Source organism: Sphaerodactylus townsendi, linkage group LG04, assembly GCF_021028975.2.
Source record: "Sphaerodactylus townsendi isolate TG3544 linkage group LG04, MPM_Stown_v2.3, whole genome shotgun sequence".
NCBI classification, from domain to species: Eukaryota; Metazoa; Chordata; class Lepidosauria; order Squamata; family Sphaerodactylidae; genus Sphaerodactylus; species Sphaerodactylus townsendi.
This window is the reverse complement of record NC_059428.1, coordinates 45,132,001-45,145,743: the sequence shown is the minus strand read 5'-3', so window position 1 is coordinate 45,145,743 and position 13,743 is coordinate 45,132,001. Positions and strand designations below refer to the sequence as shown.

Sequence of the window (13,743 nt, the reverse complement as noted above, 5' to 3'; positions counted from 1 at the left end):
GGGAAGGTCAGGTCAAATTGAGTCAAAGGTATGAGGCTTTAAATGCCTATGTGTCAATGCCCAAAGCTTGGGCAATAAGAAAGAAGAGCCTGAATTTCTAATGGTGACAGAGAGAGAGATGATTTAGTAGGCATCACAGTGACTTGGTGGGATGATTCCCATAACTGAAATATAGTAATGGATGGATGAGTGGTTCAAGAAAAATTGAAGGGGTCAAAGAGGAGGCAAATTGGAGCTGTCTGTGAGCAGAGGGTTTGCTTGTGAGGAAATGCTGGTGAAAGTGGATAACAGCCCAGAGAAAAAGTGTCTGGTGAGAATAAGGGAAAGAAGGACAAACAGTACTGTGGTTGTAGTTTGCTACTGACTGCCTGATCAGGGTCAGGAGGTAGATGCTGTCCTCCTTGAGCAGTTTGACAGTGTATTCAATCGCCATGACCTTATAGTTATAGGTGACTTCAATTTTCCTGATATGAACTGGGAGACAAATTCTACTAAGTGTCCAGAGTCATACAACTTCCTGATGTGACTGGCTGAAAATTTCCTTTTTCAAATGATGGAGGAAGCTATGAGAGGCTCAGCCCTTCTTGACATAATATTAACTAACCAGTAAGAGTTGGTAGATGAGGTGAAAGTGGCGGGAACTTTAGGGGGAAGTAACCACATCTTTCCAGAATCCTCTTTGCTGTGCTTGCCATGGAAAGTTTGTAGCCAGATATGTGTGTTAGATTTTAGTAGAGTAGACTTAAATGGGCTCAGAGATATGGTGAGAGTCATTCCGTGGGCAAAAATGTTGGAAGGGAAAGGAGCAAGTGAAGGGTGGGCTCCCATAAAACAAGAGTTCTTGCAAGTCCAATCCACCACTATTCCAGCAAGATAGAAACGAGGTAGGGGATCCAAGAAGCTCATTTGGGTGGACTGAGAACCGCCATAAGGAGTAAGGAAGCAAAGGGAAATATTGAAGAATTGGAGGGAAGAAAATACCGCTAAAAGAGTACCTGTGGGTTACTAGGCACTGTATGTGAGTGATCAATGAAGCCAAAGCTCTGAGTGAACTGTGGCAAGCTGGTGAGATGGACTTCATGATCTAAACCAGGGGTAGGGAACCTGCGGCTCTCCAGATGTTCAGGAACTACAATTCCCATCAGCCCCTACCAGCATGGCCAATTGGCCATGCTGACAGAGGCTGATGGGAATTGTAGTTCCTGAACATCTGGAGAGCCGCAGGTTCCCTACCCCTGATCTAAACACACAGGAAAAGTGAGCAAGATGTAATTCAAAAAGAATAAGTGCAGAGTCTGCATCTGAATAACAAAAGTGAGAAGCATGCATACTGAATGGAGGACATGCTTCTTGGTAGTAGTGTGTGTGGACAAGATATTGGAGCACAGGTGGACTGTAACCCAAATATAAGCAGTCTGGGAACTTTTTTAGCAACAGTGGCGTAGTGGTTAAGAGCAGGTGTACTCTGATCTGGAGGAACCGGGTTTGATTCCCCGCTCTGCCCCCTGATCTGTGGAGGCTTATCTGGGGAATTCAGATTAGCCTGTACATTCCAACACATGCCAGCTGGGTGATCTTGGGCTAGTCACAGTTCTTCTGAGCTCTCTCAGCCCCACCTACCTCACAGGGTGTTTGTTGTGAGGGGGGAAGGGAAAAGAGTTTGTAAGCACCTCTGAGTCTCCTTACAGGAGAGAAAGGGGGGTTATAAATCCAAACTCTTCTTCAATAGTAAATCTCTGCATTTTATTTTTATTTACTTATAAAATAATATTTACATACTTATTTACTTATAACTGCAAGGCACAGCACAGTCTACTCCTTCCCTATTCCTTGTCCATCTCTGATAGCTGAGGATGATTATAAATATTAAGAAGCTTGCCTTGATTATCTTTATGGGGGGGGGGGTATACCTACTTTGCAGGTGAAATTGCAAGGCAACTGGAAGAAAAAGAATCATTTATAAGCCAGCTTTCCAGAGGGAAGTTGTCTTTCACTCAACAAATAGAGGAACTTAGAAGGCAGCTTGAGGAAGAGACCAAGGTAATTCTCCCACCTGACTTGAAACAGTCTATTCATTTTTAAGATTTTGCCATTGAACTGGAATGGAACTATGTATTCAGTAAAGTAAAGCAGTAAAGCAGTGAAATTACACTGATTTATATAAGCTGGGGGGTTTAGTTCAGTCTGTAATTGCCAACAGGGAATAAACTTGAAATGTTAAGATAGTCCATGTGATGTTACAGATTGTCAATGTGTTGCTTTGGGAAAATCTAGATTGTACTTTTGGGAAAATCTAGATTGTACTTTGGATCCAGTGGAGATGCAGCATCTTAGGGGACATTTTGGGGTGTAGTGGAAGGGGGGAGGTAACAGAGTTGTGTTCTGTGGGCTGCCTGCAGAAAGACTCCATTGTATCCAACCCAGTTCAAGTGCCTTGCAATAGCTATTCTGACTACCTTTGCATGTGCTAAATGTGGTCCTCCTGCCATTCAGGCCAAGAATGCTCTGGCCCATGCCCTGCAAGCTGCTCGCCATGACTGTGACCTTCTGCGTGAACAGTTTGAGGAGGAACAAGAAGCTAAAGCAGAACTACAGAGAGCACTCTCCAAGGGCAATGCGGAAGTGGCACAATGGAGAACAAAATATGAAACTGATGCCATCCAAAGGACTGAAGAGCTGGAAGAAGCCAAGTAAGTGATATCAAGGTTGTCTTTCTTTGCTTCAGGATGTATCCTTTAAAACCAGCGACAGCACAAGTTGTATGCAGAGCAATGTGCCACATTCTAAGAGAGCTATTATTTCATTCATTAACTGCATTATTTCTTACAGTTATTCTATTGTGATCATGTATGTAATGCACAAAGGGATACCTTTTTGAATGAGAACCTGTCATGAGCCTAAAAAAAAGGAAGAAGAGTTTGGATTTATAGTCTTCTTTTCTCAACTATAAGGAGTCTCAAAGTGGCTTACAAACTCCTTTCCTTTCTCTCTCCACAACAGAAACCTTGTAGAGTATTTGGGACTGAAAGAGTTCAGAGGGAAGTGTGACTAGCCCAAGGGCACAGAGCAGGCTTCATGTGTAGAAGTGGGAAAACAAACCTGGTTCACCATATTAGAATCCGCCACTCATGTGGAGAAGCGAGGAATCAAACCTGGTTCTCCAGATTAGAGTCCATCCCTTTTAGCCATTACACCATGCTAGTTCTCTGGACTACTACTATTTTTGCTGAGTTTCACATGTAGAAAACAACAGAATTAGCATGCAGCTAGCATGAGTGTGGAATTGATTCTGGATGACGTTATCCCTGATTTTATCATGTAACTGCTTAAAACACCATTGAAGGCTCCATGGAGGGTCAATACAACTGCACACAAGTAGCATAAGGTATTGATTTGACCACTGGTCCATGCCAGGATTTGGGTAGCAGTTAGATAGAATCCAGAATGGAAAACCAGAGAGATCAAGGGATAGTCCGAGTGACAAAAGCCAGATCAAAAATCAAGATGGTATCATCATAACAGAAGCCAACATCACAAGAAAACCTACAGGTTAGATGCCGGAAGATCAGAAACATACATGAGGCAGCAAGCACATGAGGAAGTCCACAAGTCCTTGAACAAGAAAGGGCAGAAACCTAAACTGCAGAATCATGGATCAGGATCTGAGTTCACAAGGAAAACAAGGGCCAGTGATCAGGAACGATCAGAAATCATGAGACCAGAAGTAAATAATTGTTGAAAAGATTGAGTTCCAACCTGGAGTTTTGCAGTTGCTTCCTGTCTCAAATACCTAATGGATGGTGCTCATGGGTTGAGCCTGTCTGAGAGACACACTGCACAATGTGTCTGGCTGCAAGTTGGAACAGGGAACTTAATTACTCCCATGGCACTGGGGGAGGAGAGGCTCCAGCCTTCCAAATAGCCCCAGAAAGGTCCTTTCAGTCTGTTGTGAGGTGCTTGGGTAAGTAGGTCAGTGAGTGGTTTCTCCAAGTGGACTTGTGGCCAAACATATTGTGTAATTTGGCCCTGAGTCTCAGTGTTTTTGAAGTCCTACAAACTGGTTAATTCCCAGCCTCAGTGGCTTATCACCTTGGGTCATCAAAGGTCCAAATTCTTGGGTCAACATTTCATATCCTCACAGGTCTTTAATTCTACTAAATTGGGCTCTATTTGTAAAAAAAGAAAGGAAAAAGCCACACATAGCCATTTTTAGACAATTCCAAAAATTTTCATTGAGTTGTCATTTGAATCAGTATCCTAGCTTCATTCCTTGTTGTTGGAGCCTATTGCTGAGTGACATTTTTGGAACAAAAAATATGACTCCACTTTTTTTAGGATTCATGAAACAACACAAAAATGATATACACTCCTAGTCACAATAACATTAAAGTAAATTAGAAGAGAAATGCTCAAATTGGAGCTAACACCTTGATGGAGCATGTCAGACCAAAACAAGTTAGGTCCAAGATTCACATACATGAATGAATTTCATATCTTAGTTCCTGGCTGTCTTAGTTCCTGAGGTGATCTCTTTCCCTCACCTTCCAGCAACTGGTTGTCCTCATCACGTCATACAGCTTAATTGCTGGCTTACAGCTGTACCCTTGCCATGGCTTGATTCTGCCTCAGCAGGACCCTACCTTCAGCCATTGTCACCACTGACGTCAGTAACTGGTGACAGGACTCTGTTGTTAGGGACAGGTCTACCAGCAGAGACACTACCATGATCCTTTTCCTACTGCTACCCACTAACTGTGGTGCCTGGCCCAGGGAGGTTGCCCTCAGAGGGGCTGCTGTGGTGGCAGCAGCCTTCTTCAGGTTTCTGCAATCCAACCACTGGTTGGTATATCTGAGCATAGTTCTGAAACCAAACAGCAATGTGAAAAATGTTACTGGTATGCTGTATGAGTGCATACTATCACAAAAATAGCTGTGTTACTGAAGCACTAGAAGATACAACAGGTGCACCCAGAACCTCTTGCAATGTCACATGCAAAGTTGGGGTACAGCTTTTAGATTGTGTGCAATTTCATGCCAGCATGTTTTTCAATACTTCAAGTACCATGATATTTTGCATGGCTACACTGCACAATGTGGATGTGCCACCATCAAATACTGTAATATGTTCTCTTCACATTGCAGGAGATTCTTAGGTGCACTCCTAAAATTGTGTGGTGCAGCCACTTAAGCCAGCAAAATATCCTGGGTCAGGTGATTGTGCCTGTTATCTTCTGTGGTTACAGCTAGCGGAAATCTTTACTTGTTGAATGTAATCTAATGGCAGGTCTCTTCTGATAGGAAAAAGTTAGCAGCTCGACTCCAAGAAGCTGAAGAAGCCATTGAGGCAGCCAATGCTAAATGCTCTTCCTTGGACAAGACCAAGCACAGACTGCAGAATGAGCTGGAGGACATGATGATTGATTTAGAAAAGGCCAACTCAGCAGCAGGAGCCCTGGACAAGAAGCAGCGTAATTTTGACAGGATCATCGCAGAGTGGAAGCAAAAGTATGAGGAGTCCCAAGCAGAACTTGAAGGTGCCCAGAAGGAAGCCCGGAGCCTCAGCACAGAGTTATTTAAGCTGAAGAATGCCTATGAAGAAACCCTGGACAATCTAGAAACCTTGAAAAGGGAAAACAAGAATCTGCAAGGTAGGTCATGCACTCATGAAGCAGATGGCAAACTTAAGTCAGTGACTTAAGAGAGGGAGAGCTCACTTAAGTCCTAGAAGAGTGTAACCAATGAAATTCACCAATTCATTACACAAAATAGGAAAGATAATTATCCTGTCTGTCATAAAATCTGTTTGGTCTGAGGGACCGAGACAACTGTTGATGCCAGACTAGACTCCAGGCTTCCTCAGTGATGTCAGCCAGTGTCAGATTCGTCACATCTACTGAAACACAACATGAACTTCCTACATTGGAAGTGGAAGATTTAGTGGGAATGTATCCGGATACACATCATACAACCTTTAAAAAAATATGGAAGGGTGTCAGTTGGAATACATAGTAACCATGTCTCCCGCAAAAAAAAAATTACCTCAGAAATCCGTATTGTGTGGTCTAGAGATCATGCTGTGGTCTATAAAATGAGACTTTGCAGAATGTCCTGCAAAAGCTTGACTTCTACCAGTACATAGTTTGAACTGATTCCCTGTGTACATTTATTTATTTAAATATTTATATCTCTACCTTACCTCTGGCTCAGGGCGGCTCTATAATAATTCTGTTTTTGCTCAAACTGTCTAGAATAACTAGTCCACATAATGGTAACCATAGTTGTTATGGTAACCATATTGTTTGTTCAGATGTTTTTCCCTGTTCATCTATAAAGTGGGTGGAGTGGGAAATAATTTCAGCATGTGAGTAAAGGGAGTTGAACATTCTCCTCACTCTGCATTATGTCCTTTTGGATCAGGCACATTTCTCCAATCCTGTCTCTCATACCAGAAGCAGTCTGGGCTGGACCCAAAAGTACCTGTAATTGTGGACCATGGAGAGGAAAAGTTCAGCTACTCTTATCCCCACTCTATTTCATGTTAAAATGAGATGCACATATCCCAGCCCCATTTTTATTATTATTATTATTTATTTAATTTGTATACCGCCCGATCCCCGAAGGGCTCATTTTCAAAATGAAAGAGAGATATGTGAATAACAAACATCATATTTAACTTGCTTTTACTGTTTTGGTGATCCATCATTGCAATAGTCTCTTTCCTAGTGATGGCAGGGAGGAAGGAAGCTGGCCTATAACTATCAGCAAATGCTCTTGTTCCTCCGCCCCCCCCCCCCCCCAGTGTCCCACATAAACTAGCTCAAGTCCATCAGTTTAAACCTAGAATGGCTATCCATAACTGCCCCCTAGGAGGCTTTCTGAAAGCACTCCATCAGCATCTGGCAACAGCATCATTGAAAGAAGAGACACAAGAAGGGGGTAAATAAAGAAGAAACACTATGTGCATCAGCAGATGATTGTGCAGAATTTCACTGTATTCATCTGCAGCAATGACTTTCATGCGTCATTTGTGTAAGTTGCTGTGAGGAAAGTGGGGCAAAAATGTTCAGAATGTATTAATCTAATATAACCGCTATTTCCTTCGCATACAGAATGTGTTTTTAGATTATGTTATTTTGGCTGCTAATCACGGTTAAATAGAGCTCTTTCTTGTCATACAAAATATGTGATTCCCAAAAGGTTATTTGACTGGAAAGAGAATTCCTCCTCCCCTGCCAGATAATGCTCTTGTTAAATACAATTTGGTGCATTGAGGACTTCCTAAATTCTATTGTTGTATTTTCTGTAATATTTTCAGAGGAGATTGCTGATCTCACTGACCAGATCAGTGAAGGAAGCAAGAATCTTCATGAGATAGAAAAAATGAAGAAACAGATTGAACAAGAAAAAGCAGAAGTCCAGCTGGCCCTGGAAGAAGCGGAGGTATGATAGAAGGAAAATTTAGCATTATTTCTTAAATGCATACATTCATAATCAAATAGAGTTAAGCAACGTCTATGAAGCAACTATTCCATGTACACCACTCTGTTAGGGAATGTGAACATTCAAGGCTTCATTATGAGGTGCCACAATGCAACAGTTTGTTTTGTAGGAATGCCAGGCGACTTCCCGGAACCTTCAGTAGAATTTGGAGGTCAGGGACAGGTTCACCAGCATCATGCCAGCATGTGATGTCACTTCCAGTAAAAAAACGAGAAGTGACATCTAGGCAAAGCTCTATGATTCACCATAATTCTATGGTTAAATCCATAAGTTGTTTTTTTGCCGAATCCTACAGCATTGCCCTGATGTTGTAACACAACATCCAGTTTTCTTTGGAATTGATATCACACACTGGCACAATGCCAGTGCACCCACTCACTTTCTCCACTGCTGGCCTTTGAGGGACTTGTGGGCAACACTGGGGATTACAAGGGATGGCTAGCAACCCCTATTGTACATTCATGGGGTTTCTGAGTATGTCTATATTTCTATTATGCTTTTCAAATCCCTTAATATCCCTGTCTTGAAAAACTTTGGGCAAGTTCCTCCAGTGTAAGGAGCCTTCCACCAACTTAAGTGGCTCTCCTTCCATTTGCTTTGGGAATGGTAGGATGCTGGCCCATCTTCTAGGTAAGTATTTTTCTTAGGGATTTCGCTATAAAAAAGACCACTAAAGCAGATGAGCTTCCATGAAGACAGCTTTTTCACCATTACTGATCTTGACAAGACTGAAGGAAGTGTCAGGCTCGCTGTTCCCAGGCTCACTCTTTCTGTTTGCATGAGGAAACAGGAAGGCCCAACAGGCCATCTATGGATCAGGGCTGTGCCTTAACGACAGAGATAGCTAATTGGGATGCTTGCAGACTACATGGAGCCTGAAGCAATTTTTTTTGTCACTGAAGGCTCTATTTTAAAACATTTGCATGTGATGTTACATCTCTCTTTTATAAATTATATGTAACTTATAAATTTGAATAACAGTATATAGTAGTATCCCTGAGAATGTCATTGTCACAGAATCTTATCTAATATCTATTTAGCTTTCCTTGTTCATAGTGGTTCCCATACATTATTGTATGGCAATCCTACAAAAACTATGTAGATCAGGAGTCATTATTTTTCCCATCATACAGATGGAGGGCTGATACTAAGTATAAATTCACATTGTACGTTCATGGCAGGGAGAAGACGTAAATAGGGGACTCCCAGGTCACAACTCTTCCTTTTAGCTCCCATTCCATGTCAGTTCCAAGTTCAGATCCTTAACTGATAAATTACTTTTCAATCAGTTCAATCTGCCACAAACCCCACTAGTTTGAAAGAAGATGCCTTCTCTGATTTTCATTGATGTATGTGTCACAGCAAGCATTATTTTGGCAGAGGCACTCTCCCTTCTCTCTCGCTCAAGAAGGGATGCCTCTTTAAGATAGTGTCTTGTCCTCTGATGGTTTTTAAAAATAATTATTTGTATTAAAATAATAAAAACAATTTTGAAATATACTATCTGATTAATCAGAATCCCTTTTAGTTGATCAAATTGTGTTTTATATAATTAATCAGCTGTTTATTTCAGCTCCTCCGAGGACTTGTAATCTATACGCATGAAACCCTTACTGCTAGCTGATACTAACCCATGCTAGCCATACTAAGATAATTGAACAATTGTGTGGCTTTGGGACTTCAGAGGTTGGCCATTCCTGACCTAGAAGATATCTCAAACTCTTATACAACATGTACTAGTTCAATAGAAGACTCAGGTTCCTCAGAGTCGTAAGTGTTCCTGTGGGTCTTGGAAATCTGGGAACAAATGTGCTACATGAAGCAAATCTCTTTACGTGCTAATTTGCAAATCCCTCAAGTCAACTTGGCTACATCTGAGCTGGAAGAGTGCTCAGATGTTCCTCAAGCAGGCTTTGTTGGAGAAACATGTGCAAACAAATGACTACATTACCTGATAGTGCATGAAGGAGCAGTGGAGGCAAGTTTGCTAATGTCATCAGGCAAATGCAAGTATCTCTTGAAGCACTCAGAAATCACTTTAAATTTGGGAAAGTATTTTTTTTTCACATCAGCTGTCTCACACACACATTTCTGGCTTCCATATATATTATCTACATTTTCTTGATTTATAGACCCTTTGTGGGTTACTTCAGTGAGCTGAAATCACAGGGTTTGTTTATGATGTTGCAAGTCAATTTAATACATTCCAAGGTATTTTTCCTATATTTTTAATATTATATTTTAATGAGGTAGCTCCTCGTCCCTTCCATTTCTAGCAGCCTTTGAAATTCATTGATGCTTGAAAATCAGTTCTGAACAAACCTGTCTAGATCATTTTATTAACCTCCTCCTTTATCTTTCAGGGTATTTTATATTTTGCAGGGATTTCTCCTCCAAGTAAAAAGGTGTTGATATCGGAGCTGAGCAAACAGCATGTTTTATTCCACTGCTCTGAGAAACTGGGCTTGATATGTGTGTGCATTGCATTGCTATTTTGGTTAATTAGCTATAATACATCCAATTGTGATGTATTCCAGACCTTTACTTTGACAGATAATCGTAGAATGTGCCATGGTGTGATTTTGCAAAAGCATCAGTACAGCAAATCTGTAAACGAAATGGGAGTGTTTTGCTCTTCTCTTTTTCCCAAGCAATGTAACTTACTAACAACCTTATCCTATGCATTTCTGTTGGCTCAGAAGTGTTTTCATCGCATTCTGCTAGCCCTTTGGTTGTCAGGATTGCACAGAGGGGGGCCACTTACGATCCCTTTACTGCTATTGCTGTTATGTAATTGCTGTGTTTTGTGCCAGGCGAGCTGTTGGGTGCAAGTCACTGCTGCACCAGCTCTTGGTCTGGGCCTTTGTCCTGATGTTACCAATCCTGTGTGCCAGCCTATCAGTACGTAAAATGGTCATTGGTAATTTGCAAGAAGCAGTCTTTATAAATGTTATGTGCTTCTCATTCACTTCAAGCAATGAGAAATTCCAATAACAGTTTTGTTTTCCTTGGGATGAGAGAGTATTGCATACATCATTACATTTGCTTTATTTACACACATACAAGTAGAAGTGAAGAGGCATTCCTCTAAGGCAGCTGATCATATCTGATTCCCCAGAGGGAGAGAAAGATAAGGCGCTTTAATTTCAGTTTACTCACACCTCTTTGCCTGCCTCTCTATGAGTGTTTTCCAAACTGTTAAATGTTGTGTTTTCACACATATTTGCATACTGTCTCCCCCAATTCCTCCACCAGGCAGAGGGGTAATGGTTTCTTCAAGGTATTTAATTCAAAAGAGAAATCTCTCAATGATTCCCAGTCAAGAAATATCCACAGACATTAGAATATCTGATTATTCTTTTGTCTTAGCCTGATAAATATATCTGCAGCTACTTCAGACCAAACTATAGTGATAGGCCCACTTATAGTAATCAGAGATGGCTGAATGCAACAAGTGTGTGCACTAAAGAGCATTTGAAATCCTGATTCAATCTAGCTTGTTCTTTTCAACTCTCAAGACCCTGCACCACCACTCCACAGCTGAGGAAACATTTCCTATTCATGTGAGGCATCAGCCTCTTACTACCGAATTAAGTAAAAGAGCTGGTCTGTGTAGGCACTCAGAATTATTTGTAATCAACAGCAGTGTGAGTTGAAGGGTGAGGGGGGGGGGGATCCCGTGCAAATAGTGCATTATGTCTCAAACTTTACCAGTGATGAAAAATGTCTCATTCAGAAAACATATTCAATCTTATGCAGGAACTTTGTTTAAACAATTTCCATCTCATTCTTCCTTTAAGGTACTTTACAAAAAATAAAACCATGAAAGATAAAAGCAGTCGACACAATCAACCCCTGTAGATAGAGAGCAAAACATGTTTTTAAAAGTATTGAAATAGCAGGCTACATTAAAGTAGTTGTCACGATAGGATCTGCCTGCCTAAAGGCTGACACATTGAGAGGGTATTCTTTGGTTTTGTTTGTTAAAGCTTCTTTTCTGCCCATGTGATGCTGGTGGCAGGTAAGACATTTTTCTGCCTGAGGGCGCCACCATTGCTTGCTTCTTGCTTCACCTGCATCCAGAGGCGTAGCTAGGGAAAATGGAGCCCGGTGCAAAATCTGAGGGGGCCCCCAGTATTGGCGGCCACCCTCCCCCACTACAACCAAAGAACATTTTTTGCACCAGGTCATCTCAAAGTCACCATAACATTATAGAATATGTCCCCACTCACAAATCGGAATGCAGCAATGAGCCATGCCACACATCAGAAATAAAAATTTTGACAACATTTTCAAAATGCTTTCAAAATGTTTAACACTGTTATAACACCTTAAAGTGTTTTAAGTGTCATATGACTTAAAATGCTTTCAAAATGTTTTATTACTGCTGAAAAGGTAACTGGCAGGCCATTGTGTGTTGACAAGATGTTACACTAGATGAACTACTGGTCTAATCCTGCAGGGCTGTTCTTCCTTTGTCACTGACTTCTTTTTTAAATAAAGAAGTCAGCTGAAATATTTTGTAAATTACCTGAAAATAGACTCAGTGTCACTTTTTCTTCCATGAGGGATCCATACTACCTTTCCCTACGCCTATACCCATACTATGTAGAATCTACCATATAAAGTTGCCATTTTCTCCTGGTGAACTGATCTCTGTGCTTGGAAATCAGTTGTAATTCCAGGAGATCTGTTGTAATTCCAGGAGATCAGCTGTAATTCCAGGAGACCTGGAAGTTGGAACAATATATGATTGGCACTCCTTAGCTATCTATTATGTATCTGAAATTCATTCTGCTATCTATAGTGAAAAACCACATTATGAACTTACTTTGAGAGACACAGTATTGTAAAATTACATGCCAAAATCTATACCAAAAACAAAATAGCCATAGGCAACTAAAATAGTAAGGAGGGAGACTGGAAGGCATAAAGATAGATCTTTTTCAAGTAGAATCAAGTATGCCACACTTACATCACATACATGTACCTGTATAATTGTTTTAACTAAATGGCTTATGCAACTCCATTTAATAGCATAATATTAAAAAAAACTACTAATTAAAACTTTGCAGGTTCAATTGTTCAAGTTTCATGGCTGAATGAATTCTAGCATCTATGAGATTAATTTGTAAACTCTTCAAATTCTGAATCTCCTGAATCTATGCTGCCTGTGTGCTGTTTGCATAATACAGTTTTTAGTGCTAAATCTCTTCCCCACTCCCCCAGTTGGCTCCATCCCATTCCCAGCCCTTTTGCCAATTTTCAAGCCCACCCTCCTCTCCCGTGAGGCAGAAGCCTCCAGAAAACTGAAAGTAGAAGGGGGTCATCTTTTCTTTTAAAACCTACCTTCATAATGTTTATAACTTAGAGCATGAAGCCATGATCTCATCACTATTACTGTAGCCATTTTTGTTAAGGGCAGAAGCTATTTAGGGTTTTATTTGGCTATTACTTTAGCCATTTTTGTTAAGGGCAGAAGCTATCAGCTGCAGAAAACAGACTTAAGTTAGGGATCATCTGCCAATTCCCATCTCATTTCACAAGCGTTCAATGTGGAAAAGATACATACTCCTCTTCCCTCTTCTTCAGGTGTCCTGCCGATCACAGAGAAAGGTATATGGACAAGGCGGGGGGAAGGAGGAGGGGTGTGTGGGGTGATTTTCCGCCCCCACATGACCCAAAGGGCCTGGTGCACCAGTCCCCACCTTTCCCCCTGGTGGCTACTCCTGTGCCTGCCCCCACTGTCCCACCCCTGCTGCCACAATTTCTGCAGTGCCAATGTTCTTGCCTCCATGCTTCCCTGTCCCTCCTTAAAAGCAGCATGGCAAGCCACTGTTTCCTTACAGGGATCCCCAAACATTTAAAAGATTGCTTCCTCTTGTGAGAGTTGGGTCATCATTTTGGTTGCTAAGCAACCATAGTAATCATGGTTGTCAGAGTAACTGAAACGATGGCTGAATATTTGCGAAGGGAAAGGCCGTATTTGACTTGGCGTGCTGCTTTCAAACAGAGCTGGGGAAGTTAGAGAGGAGGCAGGCAGGATCGGCTGCTTTGACTCCGGGGCAAAGACAGGTAGAGGTAAAGGTGGGGAGGAGAGGAGAGGGCAGCAGCCACTCACAAAATCTGCTGCCTGAGGTGACTGCCTCATGATAGAACTGGCATTCTTTAATACCATCCTCTTTCTTGACCAATTATGTTTCTTCAGTAGGCAGACATTCATTTACAGCAATTCTCCTTTGC

The 13,743-nt window shown here is 41.4% G+C and overlaps 1 protein-coding gene across 1 annotated transcript in view; it reads left to right on the top strand.

The window, feature by feature from the left end:
- MYH15 (myosin heavy chain 15) overlaps positions 1-13,743 on the top strand; it is a 117,531-nt gene that overhangs the window by 88,878 nt on the left and 14,910 nt on the right. Inside the window, exons 31-34 of the mRNA XM_048493758.1 lie at positions 1,922-2,040; positions 2,494-2,690; positions 5,299-5,648; positions 7,316-7,440. Coding sequence (XP_048349715.1) covers positions 1,922-2,040; positions 2,494-2,690; positions 5,299-5,648; positions 7,316-7,440 — 791 coding nt within the window. The remainder of the gene's footprint in view (positions 1-1,921; positions 2,041-2,493; positions 2,691-5,298; positions 5,649-7,315; positions 7,441-13,743) is intronic.